General features: G+C 32.3%; 1 protein-coding gene and 1 long non-coding RNA gene across 4 annotated transcripts; both read left to right on the plus strand.

Annotated features, from left to right (window-relative positions):
- Nucleotides 1-2,344: 2,344 nt before the first annotated feature.
- On the plus strand, nt 2,345-10,793 carry LOC130948525 (uncharacterized). 3 transcript variants are annotated; one of them, XM_057877282.1, is made up of 25 exons: nt 2,345-2,448; nt 3,317-3,519; nt 4,668-4,885; nt 5,204-5,309; nt 5,427-5,528; nt 5,631-5,690; nt 5,798-5,876; nt 5,980-6,127; nt 6,276-6,399; nt 6,523-6,703; nt 6,916-6,944; nt 7,078-7,226; nt 7,443-7,545; nt 7,641-7,736; nt 7,831-7,892; nt 7,976-8,099; nt 8,400-8,462; nt 8,582-8,641; nt 8,733-8,894; nt 9,083-9,156; nt 9,246-9,339; nt 9,460-9,596; nt 9,696-9,776; nt 9,933-10,038; nt 10,548-10,793. In XM_057877282.1, the coding sequence occupies exons 2-25, from the start codon at nt 3,346-3,348 to the stop codon at nt 10,617-10,619; spliced, it is 2,604 nt and encodes an 867-aa protein (XP_057733265.1). In that variant the 5' UTR covers nt 2,345-2,448; nt 3,317-3,345; the 3' UTR covers nt 10,620-10,793. The 3 variants fall into 3 exon arrangements, with proteins under 3 accessions (XP_057733265.1, XP_057733264.1, XP_057733266.1); XM_057877281.1 differs by lacking the exon at nt 2,345-2,448 and having other exon boundaries at nt 3,284-3,519; XM_057877283.1 differs by lacking the exons at nt 2,345-2,448; nt 8,400-8,462 and having other exon boundaries at nt 3,290-3,519.
- A 614-nt stretch (nt 10,794-11,407) lies between these two features.
- On the plus strand, nt 11,408-13,002 carry LOC130948529 (uncharacterized). Its single transcript, XR_009073088.1, has 4 exons — nt 11,408-11,729; nt 11,914-11,990; nt 12,388-12,552; nt 12,779-13,002. It is a non-coding gene; the product is annotated as an uncharacterized LOC130948529 (long non-coding RNA).
- Nucleotides 13,003-21,365: the final 8,363 nt, after the last annotated feature.

Here is a 21,365-nt window from a genome sequence, read left to right on the forward strand (position 1 = left end):
CAATCTGAATTTGACTTGGACTCAACCAAGCTTTCAACTGCAAAGTGCTAACGCAACTTGTAAGAGAATCTCCACAGGATCATAAAACACAGCAGATAGATGTACAAAGAAACTCTGAGACATCTATGCCTTTTTTTCTAATTTGATCACTGCCTTTTTTCTCTCACTGATTTTTTCTTACAAACCTCACCATGTTTGTCTTTTTCACCATGAGACTCAGATAGACAAATACTAAGAAAAAGAAAACAAAATGAACACCATTGAAGGAGAAGAACTCAGGAAGCTCGAGTAGCTATGAGAACTCTGTGCTTTACACTTTCTCTCCTTAATCTCAACCCTTGGCCGTTCACCCTTAATATAGAAGGAGAAGCTTTCAAGGTTGAAACTGGTTCAACCAACTCAGCACCTTCTTTTCCAACCATAGATTAGCAGCGGTTCGAACAAAGGGAAGAGAGAGGAAAAATCGAACCGAAACTACATGCATGTAACTCTTTCAACCTTTTTCATGCATCATCTTTAATCTTAGCCATTGATCTTGACTTTGGTCCCAAGAATGGATTCGGACCCTTGATGAGCTTCTGACCAGGATAGCTTCAGGATTTCCATTTTTGCTTCTACCTTTCTTGAGCTTCAGACGCTATCTTTCTCTTGGAGGAACAAAAATAGAAATGAACTTTTATCAAACTAGATCTTCTTCCTGACAGAGGTAGATTGCTTCTATTCTTGGCAACGAAAATCTTGAAACTTTTCTTCAAATCATTCCTTCTATGGCAAATATCTTTCTTGACTATTCTCTATGACTTTTCTTTTTCTTCCATCTTCTTCTTTGATGGATTGAAGTGACCGAGAGCAAAGAGAGAGGAGAGAGGAGAAGAAACTTTCGAAGGAAGCATTCAAAGTAAATTAAACTCAATTGAAATCCAAATCTCAGTTCTCAAAAAATGGAGTAACGTGTGGATCTTTTAATATAATTAAATCAAATTGAATTTTAACTTCCAATTACCAAGGCATATAGTAACCGAAGTATGCCTTGATGTCTTTGGGCTATTCCTTTCATTCTTCTCTCAATTCGGATCAATGCTTTTGTTTGTCCAAGAGAAGTGTTAACTTGAGCTTTGTCTTAGTTTCTTGAGCCACTTTAGATTTCAGTCATTTGATTTAAAACCATATTGCTATAAGACAAGCTTTGTTTGAAGGTTAAATATGATCAAGGTGGGCTTAATTCAAATGAAAAATAATTTTTATTTCCTGCACATTAAACAAAATCCATCATACAAACGATTGAAAATGATTTAAACACCTAAACATATTTTAATAATGTTTGATCATCATTATAATTTAAGTTTTCCAAACTCAAGACATTTCTTTTCATTTCTTTGCTTTTGATATTTTATTGTTATTTTATTTTTTTAATTTCAATTTTACTTTTTTATTTATTAAAAACTTTCATTTATTTTATGTACTTTCTTTCATTTGCTATAATTTATTAGTAGTATTTCGACGCAATTTGTTTTGACACAAATGTTAAGTAATTTTCGGATCGAGTTCACTCTTTTTTAAAAAAGCTGTATCTGGTCCATAAACTAAGATCTTGATACAAGTTTGATTCGACGTCTTGTCGAACTTACTAAAAATTAAATGAAATAGCTATAATTTGTATTGTGTCGTTTGTACAACCCAAAAATGGGTGTGTGGCTCGTGTCTGATTGTTTCATTAGATAACGAGTTCATTATCATTATGTATGTGATTGTGGTGGTTGTTAAAACTAAATTCCACTATTGCATTATTGATGATGAACTAACTGTCTAAGTAACCGAATGATAATTTTTATTGTTCAAATAACATAATATTTTCGCAAAATGTTTAATTTATCAATTATAATAATTCAAATTATGTAATCAATTCTATTAAATTAGTACGCAACGTGTTAGCCGAAAATTGATTAGTATTTGCTGAGGGAGGTAACTAATTAATGTGTGCTCTTCATTATTAGCCTAGGATACCCCTGGCCTTCACTAGATATTTTTTAGGGAGGTGACGAATTTCCTCTTTCATCGATCAATTATTGTGTCCGCCCCTTATTTTATTCAAACGAGTATTGCGCTCTATTGCATTATTGCCATATGAACAGTTTAGGAAGCCTTTCACATGTTCCAGGCACTTTACCGGAACTAAAATGTTCCAATGTGCAGAGCCATTAAGATTTATTATTAACAATTTCAAGGGTAGAGATTGAAGAATATACAATTTAAGATGAGCTTAAAAAGAGGTTGTGCACTGAGAGGAAGAGACTTGTTGAAAAAGTAACCTTTTTGTGAAATTGACGATGACCATTTGGATTTTGTGGAGCTTGGAGAGGGAACCTGATTTTGCTATTACGTTGTAGTCCAAGTCGAAAGTATAACAGAGGCAGAACTATCGACTTTGGCTTGGGGTAACATTTACATGTATGTTTGGCAGAAAAACCGCAAAGTCGCCGACTATATTTAGTTTTCCTAATATTATTTACTCAAACAATTTTCCTCCAATTATATTCATGTGATAGGATCAATTATCACACACTTAGTAAGTTTTAAACTGAAATATTCATACAATATATTTTCACTATCTTATGCAATTTAAACTTAGTAAGTAAACTACAATTATTAGAATATTTTATGCTAATTTCACAAATTTTATACAAATTTAGTTATTTTACTTGATAATTATATGCTTTTTTTTTAAAGAAAGAATAATTTTATTCTAGCACTTAAATAAAATAAAAACTATTTTTAGATAAAAAAAATTATGTTGATATTAACTTTTAATTAAATCTAAAAATTATTATTAAAATTTTTTTATTTGACACAAATTTGTGGTGCAAAAAAATTTATTTGATTTTTGTTTATTTTCTTGACTCAATCGACTTCAAATTCTTTTCATCATATACCAACGTAGCCACTTTTTGGTCACTATTCTTTGTCTTTTTAGTTTATAGCCATCATCATGTAAAGGATTTTTTGGGCATTGCCATCGATGCAAGCGGACAAAGATTTAACTTGTAACCGGTCCGTACTTCGTATAGCAAAGTTCCAATAAAGAGGGATTGAATACGTGAACACTTTCCCAAAGGTTATTATGTACTAGAAGATATATTTAGCTTTTTATAGGCGTGGCACTCTTTTAAACCATGTATTACTCTGCACTCAATAATAGTAGGGATAATGTGCTTACATATGCAAATTTCTCCACTATATATAGAGCGCGTTCATGCAAGTCTTTTCATAAAATAATTTGGTTGTTCTATTATTACATATTAATAGTTGAATAATATAGTATTATTAAGGAGAAAGAAAAAGAAGAAGATGAGAGTGGCAGTGGTGGGTGGTGGAATAAGTGGATTGGCTTCTGCGTATGCATTGGCCAAAGAGGGAGTGAATGTGACTGTTTATGAGAAAGAAGATTATTTGGGAGGCCATGCAAAAACTGTGAATGTTGATGGTATTGATTTGGACCTTGGTTTCATGCTCTTCAACCCGGTAATTCTAAGTCTCTACACATACAATTTTCATTCTTCTTATGTTGCTGCATCTAAAAAGTTTCTTGGTTTGTAGTTAACTATCCATTCATTGCCTTTAACTTTAATTCTCTCATTTTGTTGCTTTGTCTCAAGGTGCTTAAAAATGCTCACAGGAATTTTGTTGTATACTACACTACCTTCGCCAAGATAAAATTGCCAATTTAGTCTCGGCAATTTAGTCTTGCCATATTATGCAAATTAGTCTTGTCCCATTATTATTATTATTATTATTATTATTATTATTATTATTATTAAATAATGTAGGGACCCGATTGAAAGAAAAAAAATTATAAAAAACTAATTACAAATTTAATAAAATTATAAGAACCAACAGAACAATTAAACCTTATTATTATTATTGTTGTCATCATCATCATCATTATCATTATGATTATTATTAGTATCATTATCATTATCATTATTATCATTGTTATTATTATCATTAATTATTATTATTTACTAATTTAAGCTATTATTTTTATATATGATGAGGATTGAATTTGTTAATTGCATTTTTGGGATTTCTAAATTCTTAAATTTTATTTTATTGTCTAGGCATAATTTAACTAAAAATTCCATTAAGAGGACTACTTAATCAACAAATATCTGAATTTCAGTCATGTTCTGGCTCCCCGTTATCTTTTAGCCAATTTTATGGATACGTTATTCTTCAAATTAGATATATCATACATAAGTTTTTCTCCTAAATCACAAAATAAGTAAAATATATATAAAAAAAAAAGAAAAACAAACAAATTTTTCATGTTTAGTATTGTAGACTCATTAAAAGTCTATCCTTGATAAAAGCTTTTTGACTTCTCCCCAGAATTGCCACTATCAACGTAAACGCACACAAGATATATTTCATATGACGTAAAGTTGTGAAGTAATAGTAGTATATGTAGTTGAAACTTCAATTATGGTCATAATACCATTTTTTTTAAATTTAAATTTTTAGAAGTGATTTAATGATATAATATAAGAGCTTTTATAAACAAAAGATCTAAAGTTCGATGTTTATTGAACAAAAAATGGGTTATTGAACATTTGAGAATATGGATTTGATTACAGATAATTGAGAATAATGTAACATGGGTTATTGAACAGGCAACTTATCCTGACATGATTGAATTCTTAGAGAGTCTTGGAATTGATATGGAATTATCAGAACTATCATTCGCTGTGAGCCTCGATGGTGGCCATGGCTGCGAATGGGGCAGCAGAAATGGTTTGTCTAGCTTGTTTGCACAAAAAAGGAATGTGTTCAACCCTTACTTTTGGCAAATGATTAGAGAAATTATCAAATTCAAAGATGATGTTATAAGGCAAGTAGTTCTTACCTGTGCCTAATAGTTATTAGCTTAATGTATCCATGAATAATGTGTTGCAATAACCATCCATTCATTTCTCTGCATAAATGGTTAAAAGCCCATTATTTCATTATTGTTTAAGAATTGACAAATTCATCCATCACAATTTCGAAAGGATAGCATGCTAGTTTTTTCAATTCGTTAATGTAGCGATGAACTAATAATTAAGGAAAGTAATGCTAATTTCCTGGGTAAAGTACTAGTCATCTTCTTAATACCATGAGTGATTATATTTGTTCTCTGATTTTCGATTTTTTGAATTAAAAAATGCAGCTATCTTGATATGGTTGACAACAATCTGAATATGGACCATAATGAGACCTTGGAGCAATTCATAAAGTCAAAGGGTTACTCTGAATTATTTGTGAAAGCTTATCTTGTTAGTTCATTTTCATCTTATTAGACTGTTTTAATTTCTGTCAACATCTCTTTGTTTAGTGACACAATTATTGTATGATTATTATATAGTTATATAACATGGAATGAATGAATGTAGATTCCAATTTGTGGTTCTATATGGCCCTGCTCTTCTGAAAGAGCTTTGAGCTTTTCTACTTTCTCAGTTCTCTCCTTCTGTCGCAACTTGCAACATCTTCAGGTAGCAAAGAGATAAATTTTATTTCAGATTTTAACTTTTAATATCCAAATAAAATAAGAAGACTACCTCTTGATTCATTTGGCACTCTCCTTCTCTTTGTAGCTCTTTGGAAGATCGCAATGGCTAACTGTCAAAGGAGGCTCACATGCTTACGTTGAGAAGGTGTAGTTTATCATTTATTTATATTGCTAAGCTCTGTGGTAACAATTTTTAGCGTCATTTATACCAGATATCTTTTTGTTTAAGTTATAAATCAAGATTTTGATCAGGTCAAAGAAGAACTTGTTAGTAGAGGTGTTCAAGTAATAACTAATTGTGAGGTGGAATTGGTTTCAACATTAGCAAAAGGTGATTGATTTGTCCATTCCATTGTTACACTTTTGATTTTTAGTCATGCACATTTTCTTCTATAAAACATTGATAATTAACAAGCCTAGAAATGTTCTTATAGGATGTCTTGTGCGGTGCAAAGATGGTTCTGAAGAAACATATGAAAGCTGCATAATTGCGACACATGCACCTGACACTTTGAGATTATTAGGAGAAGAAGCGACATATGACGAGCGAAGAATTCTCGGCGCTTTTCAGTACGTATACAGGTAGAGTTCATCCTAACATTTCTAGATCTTTACTACTGTCGATACATGGAACTTGACAATGCATCTTGTAGTAGTTACATTTAAAAGTAACCAAATTCATCAAAGGATATGATGATGATCACAATTATCCTATGATCGCTATTGGCAGTGATATTTTTCTTCATCATGACAAAAATTTAATGCCTCAAAAACCAGCAGCATGGAGTGCAATTAATTTTCTTGGATGTAAGAACAACAGAATTTGTGTGACATACTGGCTCAACATTCTTCAGGTTAGCAACAATTCAAATAATGTATATATCCATAACTAAAATCTTCTAGAAGGCAAGTTGTTGAGACTTCAAAAATGAAATATGTACAAAATTTGTTGGTTGATCTTACATTGTAATTTGCAGAATTTTGGTGAAACAAAATTACCCTTTCTTGTAACTCTAAATCCAGAACAAACGCCGGAAAATACCTTATTTAAGTGGTCAACTGGATATCTGGTTCCATCAGTTGCTGCATTCAAAGCTGCACAAGAACTTGAAAGTATTCAAGGAAAAAGAAGAATTTGGTTTTGTAGCGCCTATCAAGGTATTTTCTTGACTTGGTTAATTTATAGTTGAACACTAATTAAATTGTTAAACAATAAAAAAATACATATACATAGAAATATTGTAGTGAAATTTTAGATAGCTGAAATTACATAGACATATCTAATTATATTTTCTTTTTCACAAACAACTATTATTATGTTGAGAGATTTTGATACACCTGTGAATTAAGCAAATATTTGTGCTTTTCAGGTTATGAATTTCATGAAGATGGATTGAAGGTAGTAAAAGAAACTTGATTTAAATGAGAAAAAAACAAATATTTTTTGTTGAAAAGTAATGCTTTTTCGTAGGTGAGACAATCGAGCCTCTTTTTTACATTAATAAAATCCAATATAAATTGCAACATTTTAGGCTGGTATGGTTGCTGCATATGGCATTCTTGGAAGATGTTGTTCCCTTTGGACTAACCCAAAACACATGGAACCTTCTTGGAAGGAACTCGGAGCACGTCATTTCGTGACGAGATTCCTAAGTTCCTATATCACTACCGGATGTTTAACGTAAGTTCACTACTCAAAGTATGCAGACATTTATAAATATACTTCTTTTACACTTCAAGTTAGAAGTATCATATTCATACACAATAATATTATTGAAACAACAGTTTCTTAAAATAATGGTATTCTCTTGAAACAATCTTGTTATCTAGAAGATTTTAGCATTGATTGTATATTAGTTCTTGACTCACTTTATATCTTGCTGTGAGGAGTTTACAGTTTATTGGAAGATGGAGGAACAATGTATACCTTTGAAGGAAACAATATGAAGAACTCTTTGAAGTGTGTTGTGAAAATCCATAGTCCCCAATTTTATTGGAAGGTATGTGCTTTTGTTGTATGCATGAAGTGAAGTTAATGATTTTCATTTCTACTTTTGTATGAAACTAAAATAATATTTTTTGTTGTGTTTGTTAGATTATGACACAAGCTGATTTAGGCCTTGCAGATGCATATATTAATGGAGATTTTTCCCTTGATGATAAAGATGAAGGTCTTTTAAATCTTTTTATGGTATGTATATTTATTATTGGGATCTAATTGACATATAACTACGGGTACTAGACTTTAATATTTACTACCATGTGTTTTTGAACTTTTGGTACAGATTTTCATCAAAGCAAGTATAGATTCAACAAATGCTTCAAACTCAAAATTGAAAAGGAATAGGTAAGTTGATTCTTATGATGTGTCGAAGTATTGAAATTGTAATTGTATTTTTTCAACCCTTTCCTGATTTTTTATGTCTTCAGGGGTTGGTGGACACCAATTTTTCTTACAGCTGGTTTAGCATCTGCAAAGTTCTTCTTTAAGCATTACTTTAGGAAAAATTCTCTTACACAAGCTCGTCGCAACATCTCTAGACACTATGATCTGGTATAAGATCAACAACTACTAAAGTTACAAGTTTTATTGAGATTATTCTAAACAAGTTGCAACAATAAAAGAAATTTCTATAACTAGAATTGAAAAGAGTTCCATGCATAATGTATCATTTTTAGATTTGGAAGTTATTTTATGTGAACTAAAATTATTACTTGATAAGGAAGTGCTACCAGAATTATTTAGTATTTTACTTTTATTTGTTTTATTTTGTTTTCATAATTTATCTCAACTGTCTATTTTTTTTTATATTAAACATAATTCTCTTACACTTATTCTTTGGGTTGTTTCAAGAGCAATGAATTGTTTGCACTGTTCTTGGATGAAACAATGACATATTCATGTGCAGTGTTCAAGGCAAGACAACGAATTTCTGATACTCGAGTCTAACTTTCTTGTAAAATATGTTTCATGAATTTTTGTTATATCCCCTTTTCACATTTTTTCTTATTTATCTATTTGAATATGTGATATAGAATGAAGATGAAGATTTGAAAGATGCACAAATGAGAAAAATGTCTATTCTCATTGAAAAAGTGAGTACCTTTGAATATTAGTTTATCAATGTATTTTAGTTGGTAAATTGTAAATGCACTAACAATATCAACTTTGTTGAAATATATGAAGGCTAGGATAGACAGCACGCATGAAGTTCTTGATATCGGATGCGGATGGGGAAGTTTTGTCATTGAAGTCGTCAAACAAACTGGATGCAAATGCACTGGCATCACTTTGTCTATGGAACAACTAAAACTTGCAGAAAAAAGAGTTAGAGATGCTGGACTTCAGGTATATGAAAAGCTAATGTGATTTCATCAGTTTCTTAATATAAAATAACATAGTAAAGTGAAAAATACAAGCCAAACGGAACATGTTCGTGGTAGACATTAAATCCCCATATTTAATTATTTCATTTTACAATTGAGGTCGTTGTGAGAATACTACTCATGCTAAGTGTTTTGAATTCATGATTTCAGGATCATATCAAACTTTTATTATGTGACTATCGCGAACTACCAAAGACATTCAAATATGATAGGATTATATCTGTGTGAGTAAATTTGTATTTTAACTTTGCAAACCTACATAGAATAGCAATATTTTTCAACATATTGCATAACATGTAGTATGGTATTTTAGTGGGATGATAGAAGCAGTTGGTCACGAATACATGGAAGAGTTTTTCGGTTGTTGTGAATCAGTGTTAGCAGATGATGGACTTCTAGTTCTCCAGGTATAACTTCTTTTTATAAATGTTTAAATTATAATAGCTTCTATGGCATAATACTTACTACTAGCTACTTTGGTATTTAAATTTTAACTAACTTTTGAAGATGGTTATCTTACAACATAGTTCATATCGTATCCGGATGAGTCTTACGATGAGTACAGGCGAAGTGCCGGGTTTATAAAAGAATATATTTTTCCAGGCGGATGCCTACCTTCCCTAAGTAGGGTAACATCAGCCATGGCAACTGCATCAAGACTATGGTACAATTTATACGTTACTACAGAATCCAATAACTAAGAGCATATCTTTTCGTTATTCTGTTTTTTCAATGAAGAAATGAACATTCTTAAATAATGTAGTGTGGAACATGCTGAGAATATTGGAATCCATTACCATCAAACATTAAGGTGGTGGAGGAAGAACTTCATGAAAAAGCATAGGTACGTCATTAATTTTATTGGAACATACCTTATTAGATTGAAGTTAATACTTGCACCATGCACTAGCTAATTGTTGAATTTGTTATTTCTATTTTTTTTCTTCTTCTATTACTTCTTACACTAACATTTATTTAAAAAACATTTTTGTTCTGTTAGTGAGATTTTGGCTCTTGGATTCGATGAAAAATTTATTAGGACATGGGAATACTATTTTGATTATTGTGCTGCTGGTTTTAAGTCACGAACAATTGGAGATTACCAGGTACTATATATATTGCATAGCTAAGTTACTATAGTACTATATAGACAATACTATAAAAATCTAATAATAAAAATCTATTACACATAAGGTATAATTACTCATATAGTTAAGCAGTACATCCTGCTATATATCTAATTTAAATCTTGTATCTTGTGACCAAATTTTTAATCTTTGAACTTGAAACTTTGGCCTCATAGGACTCTTTAATTATCCCAATAATCCCACACCAAGAAAAATATTCACTTATGGGATTTCGGTTTGCGGAATATTGTAGAATAAATCTAGACCTAGATCCTAAATCAAGAAAGAAATAATAGACTGTGTGTTCTTTAATTAAAATGATATTTATGCGGCTGAAATTTATATTCCTAATACTACTTATTAACAAAAAATAGGGTTCATTGATAAGGACAAAGGAATAAAATTAATCATAATTTGAATATATTTCATAGAGTGAGAGTTGGGTCAAGTAAATTTAATTAATTTTCATTTATGTACTATGCATGTAGATGGTTTTCTCACGGCCTGGCAATACAAACACACTCAAAGATCCATACCGAAGTTGGCCCTCAGCATGTTAAGAACAAGCCATGACACATGATAGCATACCACATTGAAAGCTTCTTTATTGACAAATGAAAATGGGTTAATTGGTGATTTTTGTTTTTCTTTTTTGCACTTCATATTGCTAAAAATAAAGATGTAATTTTTATTTGGTGGTTTTTCATAGTTGTTTAATGTATACTTTCTATGATGAATAAACATTTGAAATAAAATATATTATTGTTTGAAAATAATTATATAATATCACGATCATATGCTCCTTGGTAGTACTGTTATATTTGTAATCGTACGTGAAATTCTGCATATACAATATTTTCACTGCAAATAGTCATATAAATAATGGAGTTTTGAAAATAATTGGTAATATTTGTAATCAAATCAAATTAACTATCTTTAACTATTTTTCTTCTCTTTCTATTACTTTTTTTTTCTTTTTTTTATATGTCTTCTCCTTTTTTTGTGTTTTTTTTTTCTTTTATTACTTTTTTTTTATTTTTGTTTTTAGAAATTTTATGAAAAAAGAATAAGAAGAATAAAGGAAAAAAAAAAAAGAAGACGACAACAACATAAAAAAATAAAAGGAGAAATATTTTTACAATAAACATAGAATTTTTTCTTTTACAATAAACATATAAATCTTTTAAAGAAAAGTTTTTTGAAAGAAAATACGAATTTTCTAATATTGAGTTACATATACATTATATGTACCTCATTTTTAGCATCAACGAAACCACAACAAATGTTATAACCGAGAAGAATAAAAAAAAAAAGAAAAGTGGAAGCACGTGGGGGCATATGCCCCCACTTAAATTCTCTTTTTCCCTTCCCCCCTCCTTCGGTGACACCCTCCCCTCCTTCATTCTTTCATTTTCTTTCTATTTCTTCCCAACAACTTGAAACCCTCTCTTCCTCTTTCCTTCTCATTCAACTATTTCATCTTCTCATCTCTTCTTGCAATTACACACTATTATCAAACTCATCTTCATCATCTTACCTTTCTTTCTTTTTCTACTCTATCTCTATTTATTCAAAATTTCATTTTCTCAAAACCCCAAACCATGAAATGTCAACTTAATGAGTGAAAGAAGCATTCAACTTTGACTTCTAATTATTATTGAGACTTCAAGGTAACTCTTTAACTCAATAATTAGCCATATCCCCAATTTTTGTCATCTCTATATTTATGGGTATGTATAAATCCGAGTTAGGGTTATTAGGGTTGGAAATTTTGGGGCTTTTGTCAAGGTGAGTAAGATTATGTTAATTGACAATATTAGTAGCTCACAAATATCATTATTGTCATATTTCTAGAGTTGTAGAATTATTGGACATCATTTGGTAGCTCGTTGACGCGCTCATAGTTGCTTCTGGTTCTTTGGAATCAAGTTGTGAGTAGATATTATGTCTATAATTATTTTTAAATATATTATTATCAATATTTATGTTGAATCATTATTTTTGTAGTTTGAAAATATTTTATTATTGTGATTTTTGAATTTCTAAAAATAAATATTGATTTGTGAAACTTATAATTTTATAAAAATACACACGAGGCGATATTTATATATTTTGTAAAGCATACATGTTTTCTTATTTGACTTTATTGAATTTTAAATAATTGAATTTTAGTATGCAATCTTTTATATATATATATATATATATATATATATATATATATATATATATATATATATTGGATTTGCTATGGAATTTAGTAATATGTTATATGTATTAGAGATTTTTATAAGTGATTTGGTTTGGATTGGTTTGGGAGACTTTGACTAGAAAACCGTAGTTAACGGCGGTTATGACGTTAACCTAGATGCATCTGGCTCAGACCTCAGCTAGCAGGGGCGTTGCTAGCCTAACGTGTAGGCCACACGTTGGATCTGTTATACCATACGGGCACACTAGAGGAAAGGGCTACCCTTAGAGGTGGAGCTGCCCTAGGTGTGTAATATTTGATTTGATTGACTTCTGGAATGAGAACTCCTATTTCAGTTCATCCGCTTAATTATTTATCTAATTATTTGTATAACTAATTAATATGAATTCTTCATCTTTAGAAAGAAATATAATTTTCAAGGTAAACCTTGTATTGTCTCGTGTGGGTTATAGATGTAATGTTTGCTCACTGAGTTGCAAAACTCACCCTATTATATTCCATATTTTTCAGATACAGGAGTCATTCCAGGTTCCATTCCACCTGCCCCTCAGTAGATCTTAGTCGTTTTGGTGAGCCCTTCTTCTTCCCAAGGGCTAAGTAATTATGTAATGGAACCTTTGCTCAAAATTTAGATTATGTCAATGCTCCATATGTCACAGGCAGGATCCTCGTGTGGGTTATGTTATTTTAAATCTTGAACTGTTTAGGTAGTAATTATGATTTGGTTATGTAAGACTTATGGATCTAATCATATACTCTAGTTATCAACTTGATATATATATGATGCGTATTTTGGATACATTTGTTTGTGGATATAATTTGGAGTACGTTGTTGTTGTTGTCTTTGAAAATAGAGGTTTATTATTAATACATGGAGTTAATATTTATGTTGGTAAGGTCCTAGAAACAGAGGAGATTCTGTCCGTTTTTCTGAAAATTTGGTCGTTTGGCTTGCTGAAGGACTTGTCCCTTGAGCGCCAGTCATGGCTTGGTTCGAGTCATGACAACAAATTATATTCAATTACTTATTTTTTTCTTTCGTTTTTTTTGCATAAATAAGACAATGGAGAGAGTTTGATGAGACAATGCTAGATTGTTGTGAATTCCTTGAAATGGTATATTTTCTATCAAATTTGTTATATCTAATTTTTAACTACCATTTTGTGCAAGTGAAAACCACTATATATTAAAGATTTTAGAAGGCATCTAATTTGCTGTTTAAGTACAAATAGATCTGTTATGATTTTATCATATCAATGATGTACAGTCAATTAGGTAATAATAATATGATAAGAAGAAGTACTTATCCATCTTTTTTTTTTCTTTTTTTTTAATACGTCTTCTCCATTTTTTATGTGTGTGTGTTTTTTTTAAGCAATAGGATAAGTGCGGAATATATATGTACGTTTGAGTGGTTTTAATGGGCTGGTTTTGGGCCAATTTTATTTAACTTAGTTATTAAAAAGATTTGTTCATATAATAATTTGTTATATTTTATTGAAGAATTTTATGCATGCATGTGCTAAGTATGTTTCTTCCATTCTTTTCTTTGTTCGTTTCTTTTTGTTTTTGTTTTTCTCCTTTTTCATCTTTCTTTGTTCTATTCTTTTTTTTCTTCGTTTTCCATAATTCTTTCTCTTTTTTCTTCTTATTTTTTTTATTTTCTCAAGTTTAAAATTTGCTTTGTATATATTCAATTAAGTTTATTTATATTTGTGTAACATATCTGTTATTTAATCACACATATTATTTGTATTCTTTTATTTGAGGCATATTTACTAATTTATACGTACAATAAACATGATTTATTTAAGCAAGCAAACATGTTCTATTTATACAAATAAGCATGACTACTAGAATAAGGTCAATTAGTTAGGGCAAAAATAGTTGAAAAATCATCCGTAATCTGACGGAAAATATAATTTGTGACGGATTAGCTATTGCATAGCAACCAATTCTTTTCTCGTTGGTTTCAAGTCGCAATTTTTTTAGGCAAACACAACAATTGCTAATCTATCGAAAAGTTTTTTAGCGATAGAATCGATAGTCTCAAATTCATCACTAAATTAAAGCTAATTCCATAGAAGAAATAAACTAAAAGATAGTTGCCAATTGACGATGAACTCTATTATAGCATATTCCTCACTAAATCCAAACTAACTTCGTAGTAAAAATGGAATTGCCTAATCATCGCTAATTTGCAACAAATTATTACAAACCTAACTCATCGCACAAGTTGACCACTAACGTGATTGCAAATATATCACATTTTGTAGCAAATGTAAAGCTAATTTTTTAAATTTCTTAACTAAATTCGTAGAAATTTTGTCTCTAAACCAAAATTATTCTGAATTAGAAAGCAAAGTTACAAAATAGTAGCTAATCCGCAAGAAAATAATATGGAGTTAATTAGTTGTAATACCATTACAAATGTCATCACAAATTCCTTTCAAACTAGTAACAAACCGATATAGGTATCTAACAAATGTTTTAATTGCAATGGAGTCTTTAATTTCTTACCATCGTCAATAGTAAATATGTTGCTAGTTGGTCAATAAACAAGCAATTTTTTTATTGAAATAATTTTGTCGCTATGTTGTAAAAATAATTAACGGCATAATAAAATTTTTCATAACTATTACACGACAATTCCTTCTCTACTTGGTTGCCAATTTTTTCAAAATATTTATTAGAATACCAATTTTATTATTATATTAAAATAAACATCATATTATTTTTTTAATTTAATAATTGAATTAAAAAAATCATAACGCTTACAAATAAAATTAATTCAATAAATTATACATTCATATATTTACAAATACAATAAAATGACTCACAATTTTCAATGAACATGCATGTAAAAACCAAAAAATTTTTTTGGCTTCTCGCTCATAATTTACAACAAACATGCATATAATAACGAGGAATTTTTTTTTGTTTCCCATGGTATCTTCAATCTAATAAGCAAAAGACTAATTCGTCTTGGATCAGAACTCCATTTAAGAATTTATTACTCGCCAATGAACTGCATATACATGGCAGAATCTATTTTTTCTTTCAAAAGTTAGGAGTGAGATTTGAAACCGAGACTATGCCATTTGAGTTATAACTCATTGGCCAAGGCGGAATCTATTATAGAATAAAAATTACTCAAAAAATATTTTTATTTTATATCTGATTTGTGTTATAGTTCTAAGAATCAGACTAAATTGACCTATTTAACCTAATTGATCAAAATTCAATCACCTCATCAATTAAGCCCAAAAATTGGTTGAACAATAGTAGTTCTAGTGGCTAATTGATTAAATAATTCTTTCAAAAAATATATTTTACACGAACACGTGTTATTTTATTCTATCTGTTGACATTACGATAACGTCGGATTTAGTGACGGACGTTACAATAGGTTTGGTTATGGATTTTTTGACGATTATGAGTGAAAATTCGTCCTGAAATAACTTAATGCAAACTTTAAAATTTTGTAACTAATTTTGATGGTAACACAAATTAGTGAAACACAACGTTCAGCCAACATCCTACACCTTATTAGTGAATTTATTTGTCACTAAATTCAACGGTATAATTGTAACACCCTAATATTCAAATCCTTATGCTCGAGTCATAAGTCAATGATATTACGGTGGTACGACTCTCAGGTGGATTTTTAATATATAAATATAGTTAATTTCGAAAGGAGTATTAATCGAGAAGCCTGAAAAGAGTAGAAATAAAATCGCAAAGACGTATCACTCACGTTTCAACAACGAAAAGATAGAACGTGAAGCCGAAAGCGATATACAGACAAGGCATAAAGGAGATTAAGAGATAGATAACAGATAGATATATATAACATAAGTAATAGCCACTAGTCGCGACCCGCGAAGTTTAGGCCGGCTAGGGTACAGTATGAAAGTAGTTGACAACAATACATCCTAATCTCTCCCAAAGGAAACATAAGAGCCTCTATAGGCAAATTCCAAAAGAGTTCAACACATAATATAATCTTTTCAAAACAAAGGTGGAGAGATTCTAAGGAAAACACAAAGTAGAGGAAATAAATATCTTCGCCGTCTCTCAGACGAACCGCAGCTCACTTCTGAGCACCTGAACCTGTATCTGAAAAACAAGAGATATATACGGAATGAGAACCCCGGGCCCATGGGTTCCCAGTACGGTAAAAGTGCCAAATAAATACAATGCACTGCAATAAAAACTCACTAAGCATCCTAAACTCCTTTTCACCAAGTATCCAACCTAGATTCTCACTAATCCATAAATAGGCATCTGTCATAAGGGGATACTAAATCTAGTTCATGTTACACATGTTTCCCAATTTACTGATTCTTTCACGAATCAGACTCAGAATCATAAGCAAAACCATTACCAGTTGTTCTGCCTCAGCAACTTTATATCAATACATCATACCCTCGCCTGGAGCTAGTGAAATCACATCACTGCGTCTACCCAGGGGGCTCAAATGATCTCATTCAAAAATCATCATCATTATGCAATCGCATTATCAATTCATCTCATCAAGAACAGCCCCCAACATCCACCAACACCATCATGAGGGATCTCTCAGTTGTACAAACACAAGCAATACAGACAAGTAATACACAAATAAGGTACAAGTAGAACAAGTAGCATGTAATCAGGTAACATAGCATATATGATATAGAAATCCAAAACAAATAGGCAAACCTAAACAATTCAAACATATGCAAATGATGTATGCCTGCCCTATGGCTGATGATATCATCTGTCGGTTATATAGCCAACCCGACACGTCCTGGTAGCTAACCATGGACAGAAACACCCCTTGCGGAGCAAGTAGGTTTGAGCTACAACCCCCTTGCTACTACCCGCTCAGCCCAGAGCCAGTAGAACAACCACTACTGCGGCTACTACCCAGGCGGGTGTTTAACAGCTCAACCTGGAGCCAGTGGAACAACCACTACTGCGGCTACTACCCAGGCGTCACAATCTCTGACCTGGAGCAAGTGGGACGAACCACAACCCTTGCTACTGCCCAGGTATCTTAAGCATTAACCCGGAGCAAGTGGGACGAGCCACAACCCTTGCTACTGCCCAGGTATCTTAAACATTAACCCGGAGCAAGTGGGACGGGCCACAACCCTTGCTACTGCCCAGGTATCTCAAACATATATTCATTCAATCTCAATTCATATTATCAATCCTCATTGTTATCAAATCTCAAACATTAACCTGGAGCAAGTGGGACGAACCACAACCCTTACTACTACCCAGGTATCACAAATACATTCATTCAAAACTCCATAATTAAACCCATTTATCATAAACATCCTTTTCCGTCTCACACCCGGAGCAAGTGGACAACGCCACTGCCTACTACCCGGGGTTACACATCACATTTCAACATCTTCCATTATTATCCATTTAACACATTCATTCATTAATCATATATGCAATTATTCTCAGCCATAATCAATAATGGCTTTGCCGTGACCCGGCAATAACTCAGCCATCCGGCTCATGGTCCAATCAGGAACCAGCCATTTATCAATAAATATAGCCCTTGGCTCATGGCATACACGGTACTCCTACCGTCATTCTCCATATCTCATATAATCATCGTTGATCACCATTGATCATAACTTTTCCCCTTGCTTCACTCGCAAGTTACCACATCCCCTAGTTCCTTTCTCATTACTAAGCATATCATAATGATTTAATACATAAGGGGTGAGATCGGAGGCTTAAAAGTATGAGATTTGGCTTTTAAAACTCAAGTATCAACTTTGGCATGAAAACAGGGCCACGCGTACGCGTACTCCACGCACACGCGTGGATGGCCACAAAACTCATCGGCGCATACGCGCCATTCACGCGGACGCGCGGATTGAAAAATAGACAACGACGCGTACGCGTCAGCCACGCGTACGCGTGGGTACACTTGCGCCCCAAGCACAAGACTAGCACAACTCTGGCACAACTCTCGGGAAAATGGCTGGGCAATGGGTGCAGCGCATCGACGCGCACGCGCACACCACGCGCACGCGTGGATGGTGCCTTCTTGAAGAACGACGCGTACGCGCCAAGTGCGCCTACGCGTGGAGGGTCATTCTGCTAAAAATTTTCTAAGTTAAAAGCTGCAGAATTTACAGATTCAACCCCCAATCTTCCGACGGACATAACTTTCTCATTTTAAATCGTTTTTCAACCGTTCTTCGAACGGCATGGACATCCCGGATCCAATTTCATTTCTAAACATATTTGGCACAAAACAGAGATCCGTAGTCCAAGTTATGTCCCGTCAAAGTATGCCCAAAACCATGTTTTTCATACAAAACCACAAAGTGCCATTTTCAAAACAAGTCATTTTCAACTCTTTTCGAAATCAACCAAAACATGCCAATTTCAACCCTTTTTGAAACCAATCAAAATATATCAAATTCAATATCAATCCTCCTCAACTCATACATTAACACTTTACTACGGTTCACAAAACCGCCATATAACCATCTTTACCCATTTCAAACAAATGGCTAAATTACAAACATATCAACATGTCATACATTCTTCCTCATCCCAATTTCCAACAATACTATTTCCAATCAACCATCATTATACATAACCAATATCATACTCACTATCACGTGGTTTCACCCCCAAATCAACCTTAATCATTTCTCAAGCATATATCACAACACACATATCTCTCATGCATTATCATACCATCAAGGCATCAATAATCATACTCACATATATGACCACATAATATATCTCAACCAAAATCAAACATACCTCATCTATACAATTTTACCCAAAATTACCAATTTCCACACTTCAACTCCTCAAACCTCATTATCCAATAACCGACCCAATCATTCATATATTCATTATATGAAATTCATCCAATCACTTGTGTCATCATACAATACACACATCAACTTACCTCCCTTACCTCTTTCCGGCCTCCGGCTCAAAATTTACGGCCTCCGGCCCAATTTCACAATTTAAATGCATAAACCACAAATTAATACTCATTACCCAATACATCAAATTTTCAATACACCAAACATAAAAGACCACAAAATTCTCAATCCAATCATTAATTTCACATTACATACCAACTATGCATATTAGCACCAACCATTTACACAATCCAAACTTAATCCTAGGGGCATCTAGCCTAGGAATTCTCATCACACCACACGGTACTTAAATGAAACTTAAACCGTACCTCTTGTAGCCAAATCAATTGAGCCTCTTCTATGGAAGTCTCCACCAACCCTTAGCTCCAAGCCTCACCAAAGCTCCACAAGCAATACCAACCTCCCAATTGTGCATCAAAATCACCAAATACACTAACATAACCAATATCACATACATACATCAACCTAGGGCTCATAAAGATGATAAATCACAAGGGTTTGAGCACTTCTTACCTCAGCCCATATGAAGTAGGGATAGAACCCACTTAGAATCCATGTTGGAGTATCCCTAAATACCCAAAATCACAAGATTTCAACACTAACTTCCCAAAAACGTGTAACAGTGGAGAAATTCGAAAACTGGGCAGAGATGAATGGAATACTCACCACAAAACTTAGATAGAAATGTAGAGGATGAGAAGAGCGACGCGTGGCCGCAAACGGCTCGTCAATCGGAGCTCCGTAGCTCAAGTTATGGTGGTTTGAAGATCAAAGAGAGTTAGGTTTTCTCTCTTCTCTTCTCTCTTCTCAATTCAGCGCCCCAACCCTTCTTTTTAGGGTAAAATGAGCTGAAATGCTCATAACTAATGTTTATATATGTTGGGTCTTGGGCCCACTTAGGCCCGGTTCAATTATTTTTGTCCGTTGGCCCAATTTTGGGCCAAAACCTTTAAGATTAGCGCTCCAAATCGCACTTTAAATATTTCTACCTCCCCTAATCATAATTCCTCATTTCTTAATATTATTTACTCATAATCAATTTTCTCAGCTGTAGTACCAGACAGGTCTCAGCCGGTACTGCCGGTCAACATTCCACTGCGCGCTTTTATGCAGAAAACTATGTCTTCCGACTCGGAAAAATTCACTGAATCCAAATATCATATTTAAATCATCAAATTCCAATTGCCAAATCTTCCAAGCATATTCGCTCCTACTTAACTCATCATTTAATTAATTTCGGTTAGACCGGGTATTACAATAATTGTCCTAAATTCAAAATAGAAAACCTTCCTCCCTTATTTCTGCAACTTTTCTCCCTCTCCTCTCTATTCTCTCTCACTGTTTTTTCCCTTTTCTCTCTCTTTCTCTCCCACCGTTTCTACCGCCGCGGCCACCATTCATGTCCTTCCCTTTTCCCAGCAAACGAGTCCATCTTTTGCATTGTCCTAGCCAAGACACCAGAGGTCTAGACGTTGCTGAAAGGGTCCGTCGCCGTCGTTACTGCTTCTTGGGTCGCCGTTGTCATTGTCCACTGTCGTTCCTCCTCTAGTTTAGTATAAATTCTTCCCATTCTACAATTTATTAATTTTTTGTTAAAAAAAATCTAACACTACTCATTAATGGCAGAGGTGGGAGAAGCTTGTTGCTGCCATAGCACCATGAACGCCATCACCGCAACTCAACAACTAGGTTTAGTTTTTAATTTTTTATGTATTTTTATATGTATTTTATTAATTTTGTATTTGATTTTTTATTTCAAAATGCAAGTCAGTTTGAAATTTTATATGTTTTTGAAAATTTTTATTTTGAATTTTGTGTTTAAATTTTGCTTTATTTTTTAATTTACTAGTTACGGTATTTCGGTTTTAAAATTAAAGTTTAAAGTTTAAAATTTATAATTTATAATTTTTTGAAAATTTGCGTTTAAATTTAGATTTATTAAGATTTAGATTTATTAAGGTTAATTTAATCAATTTAGGTTGTTAAGGTTAACATTATTTGTCAATTAGATTATTTTAGGCCAATTAGGTTTTATAGTTTAAATTAATATATTTTTATCAATTAGGTTCGTTAGATTAGTTAAGTTTAATGAATTTTTGAATTATTTTCACCAAGTAAATTTAATAAGTTGTCTTTTTTATTAGGACTGTGTTATTTTTTTTGTGATCCGTTAGAGT

This window comes from Arachis stenosperma, chromosome 9 (genome assembly GCF_014773155.1).
Source record: "Arachis stenosperma cultivar V10309 chromosome 9, arast.V10309.gnm1.PFL2, whole genome shotgun sequence".
Lineage (NCBI taxonomy): Eukaryota > Viridiplantae > Streptophyta > Magnoliopsida > Fabales > Fabaceae > Arachis > Arachis stenosperma.

Excerpts from the sequence above, each read along its gene's own strand:
- LOC130948525 (XM_057877282.1), top strand. The coding sequence starts at position 3,346 with ATGAGAGTGGCAGTGGTGGGTGGTGGAATAAGTGGATTGGCTTCTGCG. Across the intron at positions 5,691-5,797 it reads CACATGCTTACGTTGAGAAG|GTCAAAGAAGAACTTGTTAG; the intron begins GTGTAGTTTATC and ends GATTTTGATCAG. Across the intron at positions 7,893-7,975 it reads TCAAAATTGAAAAGGAATAG|GGGTTGGTGGACACCAATTT; the intron begins GTAAGTTGATTC and ends TTATGTCTTCAG.